The sequence below is a fragment of the Crocodylus siamensis genome, chromosome 1 (assembly GCF_052110815.1).
Source record: "Crocodylus siamensis isolate JL-2025a chromosome 1, ASM5211081v1, whole genome shotgun sequence".
In the NCBI taxonomy this organism is placed as follows: domain Eukaryota; kingdom Metazoa; phylum Chordata; order Crocodylia; family Crocodylidae; genus Crocodylus; species Crocodylus siamensis.
The window spans coordinates 118954450-118979890 of NC_143395.1; the positions used below are offsets into that span (position 1 = coordinate 118954450).

The 25441-nt window shown below is 43.5% G+C and overlaps 1 protein-coding gene across 2 annotated transcripts in view; it reads left to right on the top strand.

Moving 5' to 3' along the window:
- The window catches only part of CCDC170 (coiled-coil domain containing 170), a 124413-nt gene that overhangs the window by 46301 nt on the left and 52671 nt on the right, over positions 1-25441 (top strand). For both annotated transcript variants that reach the window (XM_090041504.1, XM_090041495.1), the window contains one exon: positions 12553-12870. In XM_090041504.1, the coding sequence (XP_089897630.1) occupies positions 12553-12870 (318 nt within the window). The remainder of the gene's footprint in view (positions 1-12552; positions 12871-25441) is intronic.

The window sequence follows — 25441 nt, forward strand, 5'->3', positions numbered from 1 at the left end:
TAACTTTTTTCCTTCACAGCTGTCCAGGCCTGCTCTCTTGGACCTCGGACAGCTCTCACTAGATAACTCTTGATCTCTTACTGCTTCCCTTTTCTCTAACTGCAGTTGGTCTTTATTACAGGCAGGTGCCTTCTCTTAGGCTCCCTTAGGAGACAACTATGTAGTTGCAGGTAAATTGGACTTGTTTCCTTTTAAAGGACCGTTCAGGGTACCTGGACATGTGCAGGGTTAAGTCTGCTGGCACACTCTAATCAGAATGCTCTACCAGCGTTGCCATCACATGTATTCAGTGTCCTTGTATTTCAAAATGGTGGTGGAGGCCCTTTAACTAAAGCTCATTCAAGCTTTAGTTAAAGTGCCCCCATTGCCATTTTGAAGCTTGGGACACTGAATATGAGACGTTGCAGGTGTTGTAATTAGAGCAGCTCCTGAGAGCTGCTCTCATTAAAATGCCTCTCCCCTCCCACACTGGAGCACATGTATAGACATGTGACAGTGCCATGGGGAAAATAAAATATAGGAAGACTTTAATTCCCTCATAATAGCTAAGTAATGAAAATTGCTGTATTCTAAAATTAATCACAGAGAATATACAACTTCCGTTTTTTAGAGTTGGCTCAATTCAGAAGTGGTTGGAAGAGGATGCCGGATTAATGCTTGAGAATAAATTGTGGGATAGTTTTTATGAATATGGTCCAGCATCTTGTGTTGTAATAAGCAGTGTTTATTTGAGAAGTAGCTGCCTCAAGACAACAGTTTCAGTGGATGACAAATATCAAACAGTGAACTGCAAAAGTATGCTTCATCAACAGTGGCCTTTGATGCAAACAAACTCTCACTCCTGCTTTCTCCTCAGATAATTGTCTGTCTTTCCAGCAATATGAATATCCTGCATGCTCTAATTGGATATTCCAGCCTGCTCTCAGATTTCTATAAATATTTTGCTGAATCTTCTGTGGGTAATTTTGAATACCAAGTTCATTGTTATTGGAGAAAGAAATTCAGACAGTAGCCAGATTTGTCAAACTGGATGCTAGAAACTTGTATGGCGTGCCAAAATAGAGCAGTTATTTTCTGAAAGACATTTTATCTAGTAAAGAGAAAGCAAGGAGGTCACAGGTCTTTCAAAAAATGTAATGCACGATTTGTTCTAGCAAAGTTGCGTTCTAGCACTTTATCATATTTCTGTGTGATACTATTTATTTTTTGCATTTAAATACTTATGCAACATTTAATTTTTTTAAGCATGTATTTTAAAAATTGCTAAAATACTTGATTTATAGGAATTATTGATACCAAGCTAATTGTGTTCAGACTTATTTTTTATATTTATGTTAAAATATGCAAAAGTTTAAGAATAAGCATTGGAACTGGAGAAAATATAGGAAGGAGCAGTATTCCTAATTATACTGTACCTACATCCTGTGACTATACAGAACAAAAATAAGTTAAGAAATGACTGAATTTTGCTCTTCTAAACAGATAAGATACTGGCTTTCACATTAGGGGAACTGCTTTCTTTGTTCATAAGATATAAGAAAATAAATATATGGGAGAGATTTCTGTAAAATTTCATGGTCCATCAAGTTTGCAGGCTTGACAAATATTAGCTAGGTTGTACTGTCAGGTAAGACGAGGGATAAGAACAAGTTGTCTTGCCAAAGCTTACGGTGCAACAGTTATGTTCAAGAAGAATACATGTTCTTTAATAATTAGTTAGCTCTTGTAGGCTTAACCTGCTTTCTGTATAAGCAGGCAATTATGTTTTCCTAAATGTTTGTGAAGTGTCTAAATCTGAGAAAGCCCTGGCTCCATGAAGATAAGGATAGCAATGTATTATAAGAGAAAATGTTCTTCTTTCAACTAAAAAAATCTTTCCCATTTAATTTTCTCAAAGAGTTCATGCAGATGTTACTCTTAAATTGACCTAACTAGAGTAAGGTTGATCTAAGTCAGCGGTTCTGAACAGGGGTACATGAAATATATTTCATACATTGTCTAACACAGGTCAAAGGGCCTAAAAAAAAGTCTCGACAATAGATATCCTACTCTTGCTCCATGCCTCAACCTCGCATTGGAAACGTTGCTCCTAGGGGGTATGTGAAGTCTCAGTTTGAGACCACGGGGTGCATCTACTGGAAAAGGTTCAGAACCACTGATCTAAGTGTTGAGCTGTACATACATTCAGGGAGTTTAGGTCAAACACAAAATGGCTGGCCCAATCTAATTTAGTTCCCCTAAGAAGGTGCACTATGCAGATCAGGCTAATATGTGCCTGGTCCAACTAGATGTGTATGCGTTTCATGTACAGCTTGCAGCACTTTAGTGGGGCTCTTTTGGCACTTTAAGAGCTGATTGGATCAGCTTTAGCTCAGAACACCAAAAAGCCCAATCTATACAGATGCTGTAGAGCTGGGTCTAACCAACACACTGCTTCTTCCAGTAAAGCGTGTTTGTTTGTTAATGTCTGCAAGGAGTGTTAATATCAATCTCATTGGAAACAAAATGAATGTTTCATAAGGTTATGTGAAACTATCCATAAGAGGGTTAACTAAGGCCTTGCCTACACTAAGGTATTTTGTTGTAGGGGGAAAAGTCCTCCAGTAGTATCAGTGGCTCCGCTATATTAGACAAGACTCTAATTCCTGGTGCTTTTTGCCACTGTCAGTTAAATAAACTAGAAGCTGTCAGCCTAAAGACTCACCAGCCTCCTACACTCTCATGTCTGACTCAAGCAATAGTCTGTGCAGCTACAGATACCTGCCCCTCTAGAGAGTAGTTTCTTATTGGGTATTCCAGAGAAAATAATAATTTTGTAAGTCTGTGATAGGACTCTTTAAAATTTAGGACGTACACAGTTGACGTGACATATGTGTGGATAACTGGAAAAAGTACTTGGCTCTTGAGTGCATTAGGATTTTTGAGTTTGTCTTCTACTTCAGGTACAGTGTCTTCCCTTTCTAAGTACTACTTTCTGTTAGCCACTCCAAGTTAGTCCTCATGTTCTACTGAATCAGCCATGATGTTTGGGCTGTACCTACATTATTTTTAATTTCAACCCCATTTTTCCTGTACAGCATCCCCACTTACTTCCTTGTTCTCTTTTTATGTACATGGTTAAAGCATCTTAATGCTTCAGCCGATTCAGGCTGGACATAAGGAAGAAATTCTTTACTGTCTGAGCCCCAAGGTTTGGGATATACTGCCACCGGAGGCAGTTCAAGCACCCACTTTGAACGCCTTCAAGACACATTTGGATGCTTGTCTTGCTGGGATCCTATGATCCCTGCTGACTTCCTGCCCCTGGTGCAGGGGACTGGACTCAATGTTCCTCTGGAGTCCCTCTCAGCCCGAATGTCTATGAAAGCCTATGAAATCTTTAGTTTTTTGCTTTAGTTTTCTATTCCTTTAATTTCTTCAGCTTGACTCTTGACAATTCTTACTTGATCCCTATACTTTCTGTCCTCCTTTTATGTATCAAGAACATTTAAGTAGTTTTATTAATAACATTTTAAAATTCTGTTTTGTATACAGTATTTCTGAGTACATCAACACAAATCTCAGGTAAATGGATATGTATCATTCACCCTTTTTAAAAAGTAAAATATAGTAAGAATGAAGAAACTAACTAAATATTGTTTAACTGCTTATGTTTAGATACAGTGTCTCTTTCTGGTTAGGAAAAGGTACCACCAAATTTGATAGAAGGCAATTTTTGGTTGCAAATTAGCATGTTTTTCATTTCAACCAATGAGGAAAAATGATAAAATGGAACACCAGATTCGTTTATTATTTAAATGGAAGTTTCCTGCGTGCTGATTTTAAATTACAATTGATCCACCATGGGTGTCAAACATGTGGTCTGCAGGCTGGATCTGGCATATGGAGCTGTGTGACCTGGTCCATGGGTTGCCAGACTGACCATATGAGCCAGTCCTCATGTGCTGCATGTGGCACACAGTTGGATTTGCTGCTGTGTGGGTTGCTTGCAGTACAGGGAATTAGCATGGAGCCTGCATCCTGGACCTCTGCTAAATGCAAGATGTGCTGGCCCCGGGGTTCAGTGTGCGTGCAGCCCCTGGAACTGGCATGGGGTGTGTGCATCCCTCAGTGTGTGGGCTGGACACAGCACTGTAGGCAGCACAAGGTCTGGGGCTCAGGCTGCAACCGGCAGTTTGGATTAGCCCCTGTGCTGCCTGCATGTGCTCTGTGCTGGTTCTGGGGGCCAACACATGCTACATCCAGGCTGGATCCATCACCACAGGCACTAGACAGGGTGGGTCAGTCAGGTCTGGCCTGCAGACTGACCCAGCAATGCTTATCCGGTCCATGGGGCCAGATGAATTTGACACCCCTGTTTTTAAATCATTTGAGCCTGATTTATGTGCTATTTTTTCTCATTAAAATGCTTTTGGGCAAATACGTGGTCTAATCCTAAGAAGACAGGTCTTTCGTTAAAAGGTCTAAAATAGAAAAAATGTAAGAATGTGAGAAAAAGGCGGGTGCATTTAATTGACTTGCTGTAGCATGCTGTTCTTTCATTAGTCCAGGTGTCATCTGTTTTTGCTCTGTTTACTTTCTTCCTTAGTGATTGCTCAGGCATCCTTTAAATAAGTCAGCAGTAAGAAAGAAAAGCACCTTATTTCTACATCATTTGAGCCTGTAGCATGTTTTCTGTGTTATTTGGGAAATTTGGTTATTTGCTCCAGGGGTAGAATGTTAGGGAACTGTTCAAAACTGTTGTCATGGACCAGTGGCAGCCAACCTTTTTGCAAGTGTGCCAAAGTATGGGATAGTGTTATTCTAATAATTAGCATTAGACAATAATAAAACAGTTGGGAAAATTACAGTATTGGAAAATAAGTAAAACACGTAACCCTTCTGCCAGACACTGGACAGACAAAGTTGGGTTCAAATTTAGGGGTTTACCACCAACTTTCTAAATCTGACTCGATCCGCCACCCGAAAACCTTGGAAAAACAACCTTGCCTGGGTGTTCTAAAGTGAACAAACTTCTCTTGCAAGTAGCAACTATAACAGAGTTTATTATGGATGGAATGGGGAGGAAAGGGAAAACAAATACACAACTTCAAGAAAGCCTTAACTATTAAGCATTAAATGAAACCCAAAACTATTAACAGTCTTAGTCACAGACAAACTATCCCAGGGTAGCTACCACATAGCCCAGTCTGTTGGGATGGGAGACTCACTCAAAGCTGCTGTAAGGGGGCTCTGCTACACTGGCAACACTGGCAGGTTCTGGGTAGGTAGAACCACCCCCAAGGACCCTGCTGCTCCTTGCCATCAGGGGCTTGCCACTCTGCTCCTGGGACGCTATCACCTGCCCCAGCCAAAGAGGTAAGTACTAGTGGCTCACACTGGACTTTCTGTTGGGGATTGCTGCTAGAGTATGCTGCTGAGAGTTGCTACTGGAGTATGCTGCCTACTGCCAGGGGTCACTGCTCCATCACTGCTGAGAGTCCACTGCTGCTCCACTGGGGTCACCACTACTCACTTGTGCTGCCAGGTGTTTCAATCAATGCTCTCACTGTTACTATGGTCGCTGTCCATGATATCAGGGGTCACAGTCTTCTTGGTTGGTCCTCTTTGGGTTGCCTCTGAAACCCTGTCTCCTTTAAACCCCGTCCTACCCAACTACAGGTTCAAGGATTATCAGCGTTTTTAGGGGTAGTATCAGGCTTCCACCTGAGCTCACTACAGGGATTCGTGCTTAGAAGTGCTTTCCCTTTTGAGCAGGGGGTATTCTACAAGCTTACAGTGAGTGCTGATGTTTGGGTGACTGTAATGGGCACCAGCCTCAGGCCCTGTTATGTTCCAGGCTGTCCCGCTGGACCAGAGCCCATTGAAAAATTTACGGTTGGACCCTGAGATGGTGATGCGATTACCAGAGCAGTGCAGCCAGCAGCCCAAGGAAGAATGGTGTCCCCTCCAGTCTGTTCAGGCTGTGCGGGGCCCCGTGTGACTGGAGCATGCTCGTATTGGCTGACAGGAGTCCCACCGGAAGCTGAAAGGAGCCACTGGCACAATTGAACTTTCCCAGAGAGGGGAAGCACGCGAGGAGCTGAGCCTACGTAGGCTGCGTGGAGGCACAGAGATAGTGCTGGGAGCTGAAACAGTGAGCCAGAGACAAAGCCAGACTTTGGGGAGAACCAACCCCTCCACAAGAGGCAGCACAGAGAGCCAGGGCAGAGAGAGAGAGCTACCTGAACCAGTGAATCAAACAAATTCAAAGTGCCAGTCACCAGGACTTTAGACTTGGTTTATTGGTCAGGGAACCTGTGAGTGAGGTGACCTGTCACCAGTGAGCTTAATGAGAAATGGGATCATGACTAATTGATAAAAGATAAATATAGAATAATTGATTAATTGAATGTTGATAAGCTTATTAATTAACCAGCAAGTTGATTGATTAAATATAGAAGAATTTGATTAACAGAATCCTGGTAAACTGATTAATTAATGGAATGTAACTAAAGATTTATTAAGTGACAATATATGCTAATTGAAGGAACATAAATAAGGACCAATTGAATGGGGATAAACTTGTTAACTGAAAAGAGATTAATGAAGATCACTCAAATAATAATAAATGCATCTAGCAGCACAGTATTAATAAGGACCAAGGTATTAGGTGGGCCGGTGGCAAAGAACTTACTAACAAGACAGTTAAAAGATAATTAAAGGGTGGCCTGAGCTGGCAAGTAGAGGATTATTAACTGCTGGCTCCTGCGGGTAGAAGGCCAGGGCGACTGGTCAGCAGCCAGGCACCACATCATATTTAATGTGAGAATGAAACTCCAAAGGAGATCATGGGCCTGCGCCCATATAGGTGTGGTAACAGCAGGGTGTAGGGGAGAAGAAAGATCTGTGAAGAAAGACCTCACTTTAATTTCTACCACTAACTGTAACAAACACCTCATGAGCTCCTCTTCTCTTTCTTTCCTTCTGAACATCAAGGCATGGCAAGGGAAACCCCAAAGTAGGGGAGTAAGAAATGAGGGGAGACATCTCCAAGTTATAAACAGCCACAGTGACCTTTGTGCAGCTTTCCGTTAGCACATTTTGTGAGTTTACAAACTTCACAGTTTTGGAAGGGAGGGCCAGAGATCAAAAAATCTGATCCACCTGATCCCATCCCAAACAGTAAAGTCCAGGCTCACAAAAAGTAAAAATAGGTATGAGCAGCCCCCAAGCTTCTGAACATGCATACTATGCAGAGAAAGAACATATAACTACATGCCTAATATAGGGTTATACATGTAAATAAGGCATTTTACACAGTTTTGCACTTGTTTCTGATCAGTGTCCTGTTTTAAATAAGACAGAAGCAGTCCATTTTTTCAGATGATTATCTGTCAGCCTTGAATGAAACTTATTTTTCAGAAGTTCATTGTTGAACATGCTTGTTCACAGATGTATGTTGATCCAAACCTGGCCACATACCACAGAGCCAGGTCACATAATAAATGAGGCAAATTGCTCATGAATATGAATTTCCAGACTGAGATGAGCTCTTCATTTGCTGGTGATGGGCAAACTTCCTGAACTGTGTTTCAGTTCCAATATTTTAAGCTGCGTCTCAGGTGGATAATTTTCAACCTCTCCTCCTCCCAGATGGAAAATAGGTTATTAAAAAGTTTCACATACTTCTGATCTGCCTCAAAAATCAGTGAAATAGGTTTCAGATGAACTTCAGAGAAAAGAAGATGCAGCTGTGTATTTTCCAGAGTTACTGACATCACCACCATGCTGTGATTCTTGAAAGTGAAGAAAATGATCTGTGTTTTCCTGAGACAAGATACTTGTGAGCTTGGTTTTACAAGAAGCAATGAGACTGAATTTCATTGGGGAAAGTATTTCTCTGCCTTGCAATCATAGCTTATTGAGATGGCTGCTGATATCCACAATGAAAGCTAGGCCACAGAGCCAGCTTCTGTCTTTCAGGAGCCTACATCCATCAGCAAGTTCCCCATTGCTATCTAAAAACATAAGCACCAGTAATTTCAATTTCCAACATTTTTCAAGCATCTTCTCTTCACAGCTATTTAATGTTGCAATGAAATGGTAGCTCTCCCTCCTCGATATCATTAAGAAATAATGCACAAAACTCTCTGAGATTTCAAGTGCATGAATTTTGTTATTGCCACACACAACAGCACTGATAACGTGAAAAGGTAATGTCCATAGTACAGAGTGCCTTGGTATATGATGCTGTGATATGTCAATACTTTTTGGTCTAAATATTTTGTACTGCAGCACAACCATTTTTTCTCACCGTGGCTCGTACACAATTTTTACGTACAGGCTAATCCAAATTTCTGCAACACAATCTTTCAGTTGTTCAGTGTTTAATTCTAAAATAAAGTTTTACTACTTTTTTATTTTGCAATTTTTTTTTTTAAGACTTGGCATCAGGCGACTTGCAGATACTACTTGTTAAAAGCTGAAGTTTTTTTCCTAATAACAAGTGTGGTTTGCTATAGACTATGAGACAAACAGTATGAAATATGTTCTTTTATGTACTTCTCTCAGTATTTGGCTAGCTGTAATTATGTGTGCAAATTTTAAATTGAGATCATAAAAAATGTATTTTGTTATGTTCACATTAATACTAGCAAACTACTTCTGGATAGTATCTCTGAAAGGAAATCTTCATGCTGGTGAAATAATGTGCTGTAACTGAAATAAACTGCTTCCATTCTTTGCTGTAATACCTAGAATTTAATTCTCAGCACTGGCACAGTTTGTCTGTTAGAAGGCCCTGTTTAAATGGAAACATGGATATGAAACTGTGCCAAAATTCAGTTGGCAAGCAGCTCTACAGTTCATTTTAGTACTGAGTGATAAATATTTGACTGATCAAGAGGGTTTTACTTATGTTTTTAATTAAAAAAAAAAAGTTTGTTTGTAATACAGTTGTTATTATGTTAGCCTGTTAAGTTTCATGCCTCCCACAGTGTATGGAAACCGCCTCTTCTGTAGAAAGGAAATCGCTATGCTGTACCTAAGCAGGGGAGTTTTACTTCCTACTAGTTGTCAAACAAACAAAGTCTTCAGTATGGAGATTTAAACTCCTGTATCATTTTAGTACTCTCTGGTTTGACTGCATATTTTGTTCTATTACATAATTATTGTTTGTCGTATTAAATTATTTGTTTCACAAGTATCCTGGGGTGGTGATTCATGGTCTAATTAAATGAAGCATGGATCCATTTTTTTTTTTTGGTTTTCTTTTCCCTCCTCCTTCTCTTCATCCTTCATATTATGGGTCATGATGCAAAGCTCTGTTCAGTTGCTTTCTCTGCACTGTTCAGCATTTTACATCTACTGCTTATTTGTCTTTCAGAGATTGGGGACTGGATCATAACAAAGGAAAGGACAAATTATGCAGAAAGCTTGAAGTATTCACCCCTTCTTCCTCCCCTCCCCCTGCTGACCCTCTTGGCATGTGAAAGAAATTTGAGGTCCAATACATTCTGGTTTGGGAAGCCCTATTTTTCATTTTGGAAACAGGAAATAGAGTGTGATTTGATAGAATAATGGGGTTTTAAAGGCCCTTTGGGGTCCTGTATTCTGTGATGGATATCACAAATAGGATTTGTTGTTTGCAAATATCCTACCCTGATGCCGTCAGCCTTTTCTTGAAAAATTGAGTGAAGAATGTTTTAAAACTAGTGAAGGAAATTCCTAGGCAGCTTCTTCCATTCTCCTTTTTTTCCAGTTAGGAAGTGTGTCCTGATATTTGATTTAATCTGCTTACCTATAGTTTAACTGATTGCCTAGCACCCTGCCTTCTGTGGCAAGGGAAAGGAGTTTTCCTTCATCTTCTCTATGGCAACCTTTCAGATATTTGCAAACTTCTATAGCATTTTGCTTTAATATCTGTTTCTCCAGACTAAACACACCTTCTTCCTTAAATCTTTTCTTGTAAAGCATGCATTCCAACCCCTTTATCATCTTCATTGCTCACCTCTGGATCCTTTCCAGTGTCTTTACATCAGGGGTTCTCAACATTTTTAGATTTTAGGTACTGCATGGTAGAGTTAAGGCATCCCATGAAAAATGCCAGCTCTTAGTTTTCTTTTCATTTTTTTGGACTACAGAAGAATAATACAGCAATTCTTGTATTGCAAACAATTCTCATCACAGCAGGTCAGAATGCTTTTAGCACTATGAATTCCTATGCAAAAACTGTTTTTTTTCTTGTCGATTATGTGTGAACACTTAATATTGCTAACATTTTGCAGTACCCCACAGCACCTTTGAAAGGATCTTAAGGCACCTGATGGTGCCATGGCACCCTGGTTGATAATCATTGCTCTAAATCCTTCTTAAAATCTCGTACCCAAAACTGGCCACATTATTCAGCTGAAGCCTAAATAAACCAACTAAAGTCTCTCTTGTGCATACCTTGCTATTATAATACTGCGCATTTGCCTTTCTTTTTGGTGACATACTGACCTTGTGATCCACTATAACTCCCACCTCGTTCTCAGCAGTACTGTTGCCAAGCCAGTTGTCCCCCACATTCCATACATGAACATCTGTCTTTTTCTTGCTATATATAACCACTTACAGTTGTCTGTTTATGGATTCCATTTTATTGTCTATGGCCCAGACTCCAGTTATCAAAATTCCTTTGAATTTTAATACTGTCTTCTAAAGCATTTGCAAACTGTTCCAGTTTTGTTGTCTGTAAGCTTGATAAAGAGGAGTGTAAGATTATCGTTTGGGCACGCTGAAATGAAATCAGGAAGGTGAAAGCACAATTGGAGTTGCAACTAGCAATGGATGTGAAGGGTAACAAGAAGCATTTCTACAAGTATGTCAGCAATAAGAAAAAGATCAGGGAAAGAGTGGGTCCTTTACTGAATGGGGTATGCAACCTAATGACAGGTGATGCAGAAAAGACTGCAGTACTCTGCCTTTTTCACCTCAGTCTTCAAAGGCAAGGTCAACTCCTGGACTACTGCACCTTGTAGCACAGTTTGGGGAGGAGGTGAGCAGCCAATAGTGGTGAAAGAAAAGGTTAGGAACTTGTAATGGGACCTGGGCTGAATGGTCACACTAGGGTGGGGCCTGAGTGCCACATTCTCAATGGGTGTTTAGTCCCCTTCTCTATATCCTGCCTGCCATGACTTGTTAATAAGAAGGATACCAGCAGATAGTACCCGACTGTAGTAGGGAACTTTGAGATGGACATGGATCTCAGTGTCTGGGCATCTTCTGTGGAGCTCCACCTCTTTTACATCCCACCCCTTTCCACTCAGGTGTTCTTGTGATGTTATCAGGGTAGGCACTGGGTCCCCTAAGTGTAAAAAGAAAGATCCAGAAAAGGAAACAACAATCTGGGACAGATGTGAGCTGGGTGGGCTCTGCTATTACAGCAGGTGTTTACCACAACTGATGTCCATAGTGTATAGGTATTAATAAAGAAATACAACATAAGCAGTCATGTCCATCATTCATTTGTGGTCCTGCCTTCATACTGGAGGCAGGACCACCTAAGGCATCTAAGGCTGTTTAGGGCTTGCACTCAGGTCATGAGCCCTGTGGGTGGTTTGGGGCAACAGATACTATGAACTCCCATGAGACCTTGGGAGGTACCTGGCATCCAGTGTTCGCAAGGTTGTCCAGTTCCAGTCTTAGGAGCAAAGGTTGGGCTAGCCTCTGATGGGGCATTCTAGGCTCCAGTGGAGGGATGCAGTGCAGATACCTATGCTGGCAGTCTCCTCTCCTCCTCCCCCGCCAGGTGAGGTTGGAAGTTCCAGGCTGCTCTGGGCTGATCTGGACCCCTGCAGGCCCCCATGTGCTCTGCTGCCACTGCCAGATCCTAAAACCCCCTATCAAGCTCATTGTCTACAGCTGCTGCTCCTGGGCTCTAGGTGGAACCGAGCACCCCAGTTGCCTGGCTTTGGCTCTATCTGGGCTCTTGGCATGTGTGGGGCCCTGCTTCCTAGCCCAACCTGGGGGATGGGTGCGTGGGGGTGTGCCACCTGTTTCCATGCGCTGTCTGGGGAGTAAGCACATAGGGGGTCATGCTGTCTACCTGAAAGCCTGCTGTTTGCCACTGGGGTGGCCTGGGATCCAGCTGGCTCCTGATCACACCAGCTGTCATCCCAGTAAGTGCAGGATCAAACTGGGTTCCTTCTACAGGATTATTTAGGAAAGCTGGATGTGTAGAAGTCCATGGGGCCTGATGCAATGCATCCGAGGGTGCTGAGGGAGTTGGCCAATGTGATTGCAGAGCTGCTGGCCATTATTTTTGAAAACTCATGGCAATCAGGAGAGGTCCCAGATGACTTCAAAAGGGTAAATAAAATGCCTGTCTTTAAGGAAGGGAAGAAGGAGGATCCAGGGAACTACAGACTGGTTGGTCTCATCTCAGTCCCTGGACAAGTTGTGGAGCAGGTCCTTAAGGATCGAGCTTTCTTGCATGTTGTCCCAGTCTCCCCAGAGATCATTGATACTTCTCTGTTTTTACTTTTCTACTGAAATTAAAAGCCTGGTGATGTGTTTCCCCTGTTTTAGGATCTGGACAGTGCTAAAACAGCCAAAGAGAGTCTAGAGCTGGAGATCGGCATCCTCCAAGATAAACTTGCTGCCAGCCAGGAGGCATGGGAAGCCTCAAAGCAGGAACTTCACCACTTGAAGAGATGTTCTAATGAACTGGATGGGAGTTTGAAGAACAGTATGCAAGAGGCAAGAACTGCCCAAAGCATGCTGAGTGCTTTTAAAGAGCAAATAGCTGTTCTTCTCCACAGTAGTTCTGTAACAGTTAAATCCTCTGAGGGTGCCATCTTGGAGAGGATTCGAGCAATGAGCCACAGTGTGGAGAGCAAAAAGACAGTAAGTCAAGAGCTACTGCACTTGCTCTGTGTCAGGGGTTCCCAGACTGCTACATGTACCCCTGGGGGTACACAGTTCATCTGTGGGGGGTATTCAGGAGAAATTGTGGAGTGGGGGTGGGGGCAGCCACTGCTGTGTGTAAACTTACCTCCCTCTTTCCCCCTCCCCACACAGCATCTGGCCCGTACACAGGGGTGCTGCTGCCCTCGCCCCTCCCTAGCCCTGCTCCTGAGACACGGTGGCGCAAGGCAGTGGGTGGCAGTGCTCTGTACATGCTCGCCTGTGCATACCCCCTAGGGTCTTTCCAAATACACCAAGGGGTATGCTTGACAACCCCTATAGGTTTTTAGAATGATGAGGGAGAGTGCCCTGAAGCTGATATTTACAGGGAATGAAACAGCATTTAGTATTCAGGGGCTATGTCCACATGAGAGTACATGGGCATTTTGCAGGACCTCAAAGGCTGTTGAGGTGTTGCAAAACATACCCAGCATATGTGATTTGGTTCGTCACACTGCATATGTGCAGCGTCGAGCCAAATTTAGATACTGGGAAATCCTGGTATCAAAAAACAGCACACAGAAAAAAAGTGGGGCGGAACATGTGGCGGCAGCATGCACCTCCCGAAACCGGAGCCTGGCCAGCCAGAGCCATACTGGCTGTTGGCCAGGCTTCCTGCACCTGGACTGCCATTGCTGCCCCCAAGACCCCAGGTGCTGGCCCCAGCCTCCCCTACACCACCTGGAGCATTTTTCCCTGTGCTAATCCTGCATACAGAGGCATGTGCCAGGGCAAAAAGTGGCATGAATGTGTGCTGCTGCTTTTTTGCCTGCAGAAACCACATGCCTCTGCTCATGGGGATGCAGCCAGGGGGTGCATCTACATATGCAATTAATGCAATACAATAAACTTCACAGCAGTTCACGCTGGAATAAATTGCTCCCAAGCACAGTATCTACACGTGTGCCTGGGACAACAGCGATTTGAGCTGGGGCAGAGCAAGTCTTTCTATGTAGGCTGACTGTGCACAATTTATACCCCCCATTCACCATCTACATGTGCATTTCAGCTCAGTAAAGTACTCTGCCATAAAAGTACTGTTCCTGACAGTACTATTTTATGGCACAGTTAATCAGTTTACTGCACCCTGATACCAGTGATGGTTTACTACAGAGCTAATTAGTCAACTCCACAGTAAAGTGCATGTGTAGATGCACCCTGGAAGAGGCAGGGTAGTCTTCCAGTTGAGACACTGGAATATGACCTTAACAGAATTGGATTCTATTCCTACAAAATTTTTGGGGACACTTTAGGTAATCATGTATTTAATCTTTTTTGCTTTTACTTAATATCTTCATTTCTTTTGGATTATTTTGCTATATGGTTGGGGGTGATAGAACTTCTTTACTGGTTTATTCTGAAGGTAAATTCACCACTGTGTTCAGTTATTTCAATGTGGCTGTAGATCAGCATCATGAGGGAGCCCTAGCAAAAGAAAAAAAGTCCTCCTTCACAGTAGAGTGTTCATGTGGTTTGGCATAGAAGTAGGAAGTGAGGAAAAATTAACTTTAAGTATCTGCTTCATCTAGTGAGCACTGTCCATTCTGCACATGGAATAAATCCTACTTTCTTCAGAGAGAAAATTTGTGAATGATCCTAGGATTAAAGGATGAAGGCCAAATGTAGCCTCTCCTGTGATACCTGTACGTTGTTCTGACATCTCTTCCCTCCCCATTCTTGCAGCACCACGTGGAGTAAATAGTGTTGGGTTTGTGGGGTAACCACAAAATTTAGTACTACAGGTGTTTTAAGAAGATAAGCAGCTCACTGACAGCCGTGGGGAAGTTGCCGTAATGGTGGCTCCAAGGACTGTCCCATCTCCTAGAACCAGCAGGGTTGATGAGAAGCACAGGTGGCTTTAGAATCCTACCTGTTTTCACTTCCAATGCATCATCTGAAGTGACCTGTATAGAATCCAGTACTAATAATGCACGATTCTAATTTTGGTGTTACTTAACATTTAGTTGCTTCCTTTAAGATAGCTTTATTGTATCACCATTTTTAATGGAATTTATAGCTTTTTTTTTTAAAAGAAGGAGCTAAAATTTCCCCAGGTGAAATTATTCATTATGTGTTAGTAGAACACAGTGCATTGCCCATAATATGCAATAGAAAATGTAGAAGCTTTAACTGCCTCCTTAATGCATCCTAATCTGTCATTTACAGCCCTGCTCCCCTGTGCACACCGTATCCCATAATCTCATAAAACTTATTTTAGGATGAGATAAACTTGATAGCTACATCCAGATGTGTAGGCATGTACAGTTTGTGGCATCACAAACCTCTCTGTGGCACTACAAACTGTATGCCCTGAATGTTAAAACGTGCCCTGTGCTGTAAATTTTGCTACTGGGAAATCATGGTAGCAAAAAAAAAACAGCATGAAAAATTTGTGGGGCACATGAAGGGAGTGTATGCTAGCAGATACGGAGGCTTGGCCCTCCCAGGAGACACAAAGCATCTCCAGTTCTTTAGTTGTCCTCTAGCTCCTCCAGCATGCCAAGAGCATGCCAAGAGCCAGGAGGAGCAGGAAAAGGCAGTTTTCTCGAAGCGCAACAATTTGCCCCACACCAAAGCACACATTCAGGGGCATGTGCCATGGCAAAAAGTAGCAGCACAAATTTTTGCCGCTACTATTTTTGCTGCTGCAAGCTGTGGGAGAGCACAAGTTGTGCCTGCTACTTTAAGAGGTTTCTAGAAGGCTTTGATTAGCTGGCAGGTGCAGTTTGGCCCAATTAGATGTTCACATGACCAAAAGGGGGCCACCAGAGTGGAGGAGGGCTGGGCAGCCGCAGTATGAGGCCAGACCCTAGGAGCAGAGCTGGCAGGTATACCTAGGGAGCCAGAAGAGCCACATCACTCAGCCTGCAGATTGCAGCTCCTGGAACACCTGGAGATTAGGGTAGGAATTATGGGGTTGTAGGGTGTTCCTGGTCCTGCGTAAGATCTGAAATTACACTGCTGGGGTTGGATGGTGTGGTGGAGCTGCCTGTGGTTGGGCGGTGTCCAGAAAATGCCACATCTGTGCCTCCCTAGTGAAAGGTGAGGATGGGGTGCCATAAAGCCTCGGCCCTCATGACCTGGTGGGTAACCCCATAGAGGGGACAGGCTTGGGGTCCAGGTATGTCAACAGACACCGGAGGCCTGAGTGGGCCGAAGGCTGAGTGCGAGAATGAGTGGCATCCAGTAAAAGAGGCATTGTGACCCAATTATTGGATGTGAAAGAGGACCAGCATAGGGGCAGAGTTTGGCCCTGGAAAGGACTAAGTGTGAGTCAGCTGTTTGGATGCCATCTGTGAGGCATGGGACACAGTATAAGGAGAGGTTTGGAGCTGTGTATTATGCCCTTGGCATCTGGCAATAATGGGCAGCCTCCTGCCTATGAACAACTAGTCAGTTCCAAGAAAGGTGTGGCAGGTGAGTCAGGTGGGTGGACTGCCCTAGACAGGTGGGAGGGCCAATGATTGAACTGGCCTTGGGAAGGCCCTCTGTCACACAAGCGCATGCCCCTACCTGTGGGGACATGCTTGATAGGTTCAAATGCAGCTCTTTGTGGTAGCTATAAGAAATAGCAAAGTATATATTTTCACACAAAGTAAGGGAAATGGAAGCCTGCTCAAAAATGTGAATGTTTTTGAGGGACTTCAGCTGGTATTGTTTAGGGAGGAATATGGGCATAAGTGGATGAGAGAGAGTTCAGATGGCAAAGGAGAGTACACTGAATTAGAGAAGGTGTCTTCAACCACAGCTTGTATAGCAGTGATGTGTGACCTTGAAAGAAACCTAGACATTAGGCCTTTTTGGGTTGGGGTGCTGGCTAGAGGACATCTGGAGCTTCAAGGAGAGAAACAGCCCCTAGTTTCTTCCATGACCAAGAAAGCAGGACTTCGTATAGTCTTGTGAACAAACTAAATCACACCAAAATGTCTATCTCAATCACCAATTTTGTCTATAAAATTGAATGTCCTACAAGATCCCAACTTTTGGCTAGCCACTTGGGTTACAAGGGGGGTTTCTATTAAAACTGAAGTACTCCTGTGCTTCTAGGCACCTGGTTGCACAAAGACTATCACTGTCATGGAAGTTTCTACTCCATTTATGAGGGGGTACATGTGCTGTGCCAAGGGAACATTGGCAGATAGGTTTTACCATTTAATAAAAAATTACACATTTGAAGGAAATACAGTTAAAATCCTTTATAACTGCCAAATCAAAGACTATTTTTCACTGAATCACTGAAAAACATCTCTCAGGGTCTGTATCCCTGCCAAATTTTAAGTTTCCAGCATGTTACATCAAGGTGGTTTATTTTTAAGTTATGAAAAGATTTTATCAGCAGAATTTTTTTACTTTGTTCTTGACAAAGTAGCTGAATTTTGATGAAACTCTTTCCTTGATTTTTTGAGAGTTAGTGTAACCAAGTTTTTCAAAGAATTATACACAACTGAAAAGGATCCTTTGGAAAGGAAGCATGAGAGCAACTTTTAATGGAGGTGTCCTTTCAGTTTTCCCTATACTAATCCACCATGAGGTATTGTCATTACCATTGTCTCCCACGAGTATCCAATGCAAATCTCATGTGAGTGTTTGCTGATTGTTTGCTGTCTTTTGGATAATCCATTTGAGTGGGATGATGCTTAATTTGGATCCTTCTGAAGGAACAGATTTAAGCCCAGTGTTAATTAATAGAAAATACTTTAAATTATTTGTGTCTTTTGTATGACAGGCTCACGCTGCATCTGTCCTTTAGCTTCTCCAACCACTTTAGGTCTATTTGTGCAAGTGGTACAGTACATGCAGAAAATGTGGGAATTGCTTCGCCACTTCTTGTTCCTGGCTATTACTTTGCCCTGGCATGCTAACTGAGCATTCTAGGCTATCATCTGCAATTGTTTTTCAGCCTCCATTGGACAGGCAGCAGGTTTAGTCTGTGTTTCATTACAGATACTGTTTTCTCTCAGTTGCTTGGGAGTCATGTGTTTTTCCCAAACAGCATTTTGCTATTAAAAGCTGCATTCTGTTGATTGGATATTCACTTTGTTAAATATGATAATAATAGCACATGCCTTCTGAATATCTTAGCATGCTTCATTTTACAAAAAAAAGAAGCTGAGGCACAGAAATGTTAAGCAGTTAGCCAGTGGCCACGTGATGAGGCTGTGCTAGAGGCAGAGCTAAAATTCAGTCTTTTGATCAATAGACCCGTGCTCTAATGCTAACCACATTAGAAACATCTTGATTATTGTGCTAGTTTGGAGCACTGCTCCTTCATTTTGTGAGAAAGGAGAAAAAGTATTTTTGAGCAAAAGCAGCCAACGTGGATTTGTTAAAAGAAAATTAGGAGAAACCACACTAATTTCCTCCTTTGACAGGATAATGGGGGTAGTGCATAAAGGTGTGCTATACCTGGACTTCAGTAAGGGTTTTGTTACTGTCTGCATGATGTTCTAATAAGCAAGTCAAGATTTATAGTTTCTATGTAATCACCATAAGCCTAGGTACACAAGTGAAAAATCAGAATAGTTATTAATGGTTCACTGTCCATGTGGGGAGGATTTGGAGGAAGTTTCTTAAGAGATCTCTTGTTCTGCACAGTATTTTCATTAACAAATTGGATTTGGAATGTAGTGTATGTCTGTAGAAACTTTGGATGACACCACCCTGGGAGGGGCTGCAAATATTTTGGCTGGAAACATACTAATGCAAAATGATCTTGATAAATTAGAGAAGGAGTCTGAAAACAAGGTGGAATTCAATAAAGCAAGTGCAAAATGCTGTGCATAAAAGAAATGGAATTAATTGAAAAAGAAATGGAATTGAAAAAGAAATCCAAGATGGGGAATAACTTTCTGGGCAGTGGTACTTTTAGAAAAAGGTCTCAGGGTTATATTAGATCATACTCATAGAGAATCATAGAATCGTAGAGAGGGGCTGGAAAGAACCCCATAGGTCATGTAGTACAACTCCTTGCCTGAGATAGGAATCTGAATTATGAGTGGAAAAAAAGGATGTTGTTGCAACACAGAGCAAATCTCATTCTGAAATGTATTAGCAGATGTGCTGTATGTAAGACACAGAGGTAATTCCACTGTACTTGATCCTAAAGAATATCATAACTGTAATTCTGTCTTGTGTTTGGTGTTAAGCTTTAAAGAAAGGTTTAGACCAACTAGAGAGAATCCAGCAGAGAGCATCAATAATAAGGAAAGGTTTAAAAACATGGTCTATGAAATAAGGTTGAAGAAATTGGTTTTATTTAGTCTAGACAGGAGAAGACTGATAACCTGGGTAGGCTGAGGGCCCTTCTTTGTTGGAGGCTTTTAAGACTAGGTTAGACAAACATCCAACAGTTATGGTCTAGGCTAGGGCTCAGTAATGTGTTTGGGTGGAGTGCCAAGAACATCTGTAACCTCGACTTGTGAGATGTTGGTGTGCAGGGTGGACAGCTGGGGAGCTGCAAGGGGCCTGCTCCTTGTTGTAGCAGCACAGCCATGGCTCCTTCCCTGCCATTCATGAATGCCAAATATAATGCCTTTGAATGCCATGCTCTGGCACCCATCCCAGAGGTTGCTTATCCATGGTCTAGGCATACCTGATCCTGCCTAGTACAGGTAAAATCTTGAGCTTTGTCCATTCCATCCTTCTGATTTGTGATTCTATATACATATGATTCTGTCACAGAATTTTAAACACAAGTGTTAAAAGAAAACTTGTAACTAAGATATAGTAAGCATTAGTTTTTAATCTCTGCTGTCATATAGTTTAACCCACTTTGATTTTGTGGGGTTTTTAGATCTGGATGTTTTTGAAGGAACAGATTTAAGCTTGGCATTATAAGGAGTAAGAAGGTTAAATGGCATACAAAACCTGATAGAATTAAATAAATGAAAACTTGTTTTCTCATGAGAATCTACAAGTAAAATTGGCTTCAATTAAAAAAAATAAAACAGATTGATCTAGTTTCACTTTTCAAGCACAGAGAAGCAAAAATAACCACTACTGCAATGATGGCTGACTGCACGGCAGCCATCAGCACTGTGCTGGCACTCTAGCAGCAGTCATGCTGCAGTTGGAGTACTGCATCCAGTTCTGGGCGCTGCACTTCAAGAGGGATGTGGCTAGCATTGAGGGAGTCCAGAGGAGGGCCACTTGCATGGTCAAGGGGCAGCGGGGCAGGCCTTATGAAGAGAGGCTAGAGGGCCTGAATCTATTCAGCCTCCACAAGAGAAGGCTGAGAGGGGATCTGGTGCTGTTTACAAACTCACCAGGGGGGACCAGCAGAAATTGGGTGAGGCTCTGTTCCCTCGTGCACCACCAGGGGTTACTAGGAATAATGGCCACAAATTGTTAGCGAGAAGGTTCAGGCTGGACGTCAGGAGGCATTACTTTATGGTTAGGGCTGCCAGGGTCTGGACTGGATTCCCAAAGGAGGTGGTGCTCTCTTTTACCTTGGGGTTCTTCAAGAGGAGGCTGGATAGATATTTGGCTGGGGTGTTATGACTCTAGCACTTGTTCCTGCCTGGGGCAGGGGGTCAGACCTGATGATCCGTTTAGGTCCTTTCTGACCCTAAGCACTATGAAACTATGCCCTGTGCATCTAAGCTGTCCTGGACATGGAGCTGCCCTGCTATGCCTCTGTATTGTTCTTTTGGGTTTAAACCACTGTTGTAATACAACAGTGATGTGCATGTGCCTGCTTTAACTGTCTTGCTTGTATAACCAGTTTGTACAGAAAGTAGGAGTCATTTTAACTCCTATCAAATGATGGAACTACTGTCTTCTGGAAGAGGATGTTATGTGAGGCTCATCTTTCCCACAAGAAAGCTTCCCTAGAAGAAAAAAGAAAACTCATAATCACAAATCCACTGGCTGGTGCAAGTCTTTTGTGTGTTATATTACTCCTTCCTTGAGAAGATTTGCAAAATATTCAGCGAATGTTATGCACATTGCTCATCTCCATCAGGGACCTCTGGAAAGCTCCAGACCAAAGTCTCAGGTACCTGACCACACAGTGTTACTGAAGTTCTTCTGAGTGTCAGATTAAGGTTAAAGGGCCACTCAACCATTCTGTTATGGCAACATAGCTAGTTCTCATGGACCCCTGACTGGGGCTTACATCCTTCTGCACAGTGGAAGGAAAGGAGGAACTCAGGCTGTAATGGTGAAGCTGATTTTCCTCTGAGTAGCATTAAACCACTGTGACATTTGAATTCTTCCCAACATTTCTCATTTTCAGCAGACCCAATTGTCATTTTCTTTGTAGCTGTTCTTCTACAAACCCAAGATACAGGAAAGATGCATTAATAATTGGCTGAGTCTCCCATATGTAAGCAGAACAGGGACATCAGTATAAAGGCAAGACAATGGGTTTTAAGGCTAGAGGTTTTTTCATTCTTTACATAAGCAGTCTTCTGTTGCAAATATTTTCTGCATAGCTTGGTTCCTTCTGTTCTTCAGTATGTGGGATTTTCAGTAAAGGTTAGAGTGCAGTGATACAGGATATGAAAGTAAGATCTAAACATTGCATGTGACTTCTTTATTTTCACAATAAATGCCACTAATCATTTAATTGGGAAAGTAAATAGGGGGGCAGTAGTCCAGGAGTTGACCTTTCCCAGTAGTCAGCCCACTTTTTTACTGCCCATAGGTTTGGTTCAGCATCTGCAATTTCTTCTAGGATTTTGAGGGCAGGGGAAATCAGTGTCAGGACAAGTGGTCGTTCCTTAAGGAAACGATACTCAGGGCCCAAGGGGAGCCCATCCCAACAAGAAGCAAGGGGGGCAAGAGTGCCCGAAAGCCCCCCTGGCTCACCAAGTCGTCCGGGAATGCCTGCTTACCAAAAAGGCGGCATACGCCCAGTGGAAGGGGGTGCTATCTCCAAAGAGGAGTATACCTCCTCTGCTCGGGCCTGTAGGGGGGCTGTCAGGAAAACTAAGGCGGACATAGAGCTAGGACTAGCGTCCAAGATCAAGGATAATAAAAAGTCCTTTTTCAAATATATAGGGAGGATGAAGAAGGCACTGGGTAATGTGGGGCCCCTGCAGAGTATGCTGGGCAATCTGGTGGTTGTGCCAGAGGAGAAAGCGGAACTCTTTAACCAATTCTTCACCTCCATTTTCTTGTGCAGGGACTGGGACTTCCCTGCTGTGATGCCAGACGGACTCGAGGGGAACGCCTCCAGACCTCAGGTTGGGGAGGACCGGGTTAGAGAGCTTCTGGAGGGGCTGGACGTGTTCAAGTCAGCGAGTCCAGATGCTCTCCACCCCAGGGTGTTATTGCTGGGGTTATTGCAGGGCCCTTGGCATGGCTTTATGAGCACTTGTGGTGCTCAGGCCAGGTGCCAGATGACTGGAAGATAGCTAACGTGGTCCCCATCTTCAAAAAAGGGAAGAGAGAGGACCCGGGCAACTATAGGCCCGTCAGTCTTACCTCAATCCTTGGGAAACTCTTTGAGAAGATCCTCAAGGAGCACATCTGTGATGGGCCGGCTTCAGGGATGATGCTCAAGGGCAACCAGCACAGTTTCATTAGGGGCAGATCATGTCAGACCAACCTGATTGCCTTTTATGATCAGGTCACAAAGGCAATGGATGCAGGTGTTGCCATGGACGTAGTCTTTCTAGACTTCAGCAAGGCCTTTGACACCATCTCCCACCTCATCCTCATTAAAAAACTAGGCGACTGTGGCATTGATGCCTACACAGTGAGATGGATTGCAGATTGGCTCAAGGGTCATACTCAGAGGGTGGTGGTGGATGGGTCATATTCCACCTGGGGGGAGGTGGGCAGCAGAGTCCCCCAGGGCTTGGTCCTTGGGCCTGTGCTGTTCAATTTCTTCATCAGCGATTTGGACGATGGGGTGAAAAGCAACCTGTTTAAGTTCACTGATGATACCAAAATTTGGGGTGAGGTGAGCACGCTAGTAGGGAGGGAAAGATTGCAGCAAGATCTGGATAGGTTACAGGAGTGGGCTAACCTAAACAGGATGCGTTTCAATACTGACAAGTGCAGGGTGCTGCACACTTATAGAATGGGAAACCAGCAGCACACTTATAGAATGGGAAACTCCCTTCTTGAGAGCACGGAGGCAGAAAGGGATCTTGGAGTCATTATTGACTCCAAGATGAACATGGGTCGACAATGCAAGGTCACAGTTGGCAGGGCTAACCAGACCTTGTCGTGCATCCACAGGTGCATCTCAAGTAGAGCCAGGGAGGTGATCCTCCCCCTCTATGCGATGCTGGTCAGGCCACAGCTGGAGTACTGCATCCAGTTCTGTGTGCCCCATTTCAGGAGGGATGTGGACAACATTGAAAGGGTCCAGAGGAGGGCCACCCGCATGATCCGGGGACAACAGGGCAGACCCTACAACGAAAGACTGCGGGACCTAAACCTGTTCAGCTTTCACAAGAGAAGGCTGAGGAGGGACCTGGTGACTGTCTATAAACTCACTAGAGGGGATGAGAAGGGTTTGGGGGAGACACTGTTTCCCCTAGCGCCCCCTGGCATGACAAGGAACAATGGACACAAATTATTGGAGAGTAGGTTTAGATTAGACATCTGCAAGAACTACTTCACAGTTAGGGTGGCTAGGAGCTGGAACCAACTTCCAAGGGAAGTGGTGCTGGCACCTACCCTGAGGATCTTTAAGAAGAGGCTTGATGCCTACCTGGCTGGACTCATTTGAGTCCAGTTTTTTTCTCCTGCCCAGGCGGTGGGGTCGGACTTGAAGATCTACCTTCCAACCCTACTTCTATGATTCTATGTATAAATGGTTTATGGTTTTTAAGCATCTTAAGCCTTCATCTGTTCGGGTCTTCAGTTAATAGTTGATGGAGTAGGTGATTTTTGTCATATCTTGCCTTTATTGCCAGTCATGATGTTAGGGTCTGTCTTCTTGTATCACTTAGTCTAATACCAGAGCATACAGGGAGTACACCGGTGTGTACAGATTGTGCAGCCTGTTATGACTGCTTGGACTGTTAAGCACAGTGTCCAGCTTTTTAGCATGACAACTTCTGGACCACACTGGAGCACAATATTCTGCTTGGGCATATTCCATTGCAAGTGCAGTGGTTCTGAGCACTTTGAAATTGGCACCCCATGTTGTGCTGGTGTGGAAGAGACTTATCCCTGTCAGAGGAGAAGAGGACGCTGTGCCGGAAAGTGAAAGTAAAACCATGGCATTCCCAGCTACCGCAGCAAAGGAAGAAAAGGAAAAAAAACTGCTGAAGTGGAAGGAGCCGGGTTTGGCTCCCACATCAGCATGGGCATGCTTTATAACAGTATGTGTGGCCGATTCACTGCCCAGAACTCCAAAGCAGAAATAAAAGGACTGGCAGGGAATCAGTGGGAGGAACTGGAAGTGAGGTCCCTGACTGGCATGGAGGGGCCAGATACTGAACGCAGTCCCAGCCCAGGAACGTGGTGGCTACCCCAAGGCAGGTTTGCTTGAAGAGTCAGAGCCAGAGATGGCTCTATAACTTACTAGAGGAAACTCTGTGGATCTCAGATATCCACAGCACAGACTGGATCCCGGCAGGACCAGATAGAGAAAGGACTGACGAACAAACGACCCATGGTGGACATAAAACTCGGATTGAGGGTGAGACACCAGGGAACACGACAGTCTGAGACCGATGAGACACATAAGTAAGGCAAAGCACGTCTGGGAATAATCGGGTCAAATAATGTCCCTATCCCTTCTTAATAAATGAAAAAGGTCAAGAATACAAAGTGGGCATAAGACCAATGCTGGTGGCCCAGACAACAACATCTTTGGTTGGCAGTAGGTGGGGTGTAGGGAGGCGGAGCCCCAAGCAGGAAGGACAACTGGAATGATTGTAGGAAGGTACCAGGAGGGATGAGACAGATCGTCTTCCTCCCCATTAACATAAATTTTCCAGCAAAGAAGCGGCAGGCGAGACCCCCCCTGGGGTGCTGACTGAGGTCCAGTGCATTAACAATCCTGTTCCTTCCTTAAAGCTACGGCGAAGCCAGAAAAATCCACATGACCTCAACTCACAGGCAAAAGACATGGGAAGCTACAGCTGGCTAAACATCTTTAGGCAGCTACTTGGGCAGAGACTTTACTACTGACTTTCTGCAAGTGATGTTTATAGGTAAGGGAATGGTATAATGCGACTCCTAGGTAAGTTGGGGTATGATCATGGGAAGGATATGGTTACCTACTTTGATATTCAGTGTGACCTTGGCTTGGTAATTGTCCAGGTGGAAGTGTGATGATACTGATTTATTGATGCTCAATTTTAAGTGCCATGTATGGAGATAGTCAGTGATGAGTTCCATGTCAATACTCAGTTTCATTTCCAGTTCTGTCCTGTCTATTAGGCCTATGTAAAGAGGCCAGTATTCGATTCAGATTTGCCCAATTCAGGGGACAGTGATTTGATTTGGTGATTTGGATTGTTGTCCGGAATTGATTTGGCTGAAACAAATTCAAAAGATTCGCTGCTAATTCAGTGTGATTCAGTGATTTGGCCATAGACTA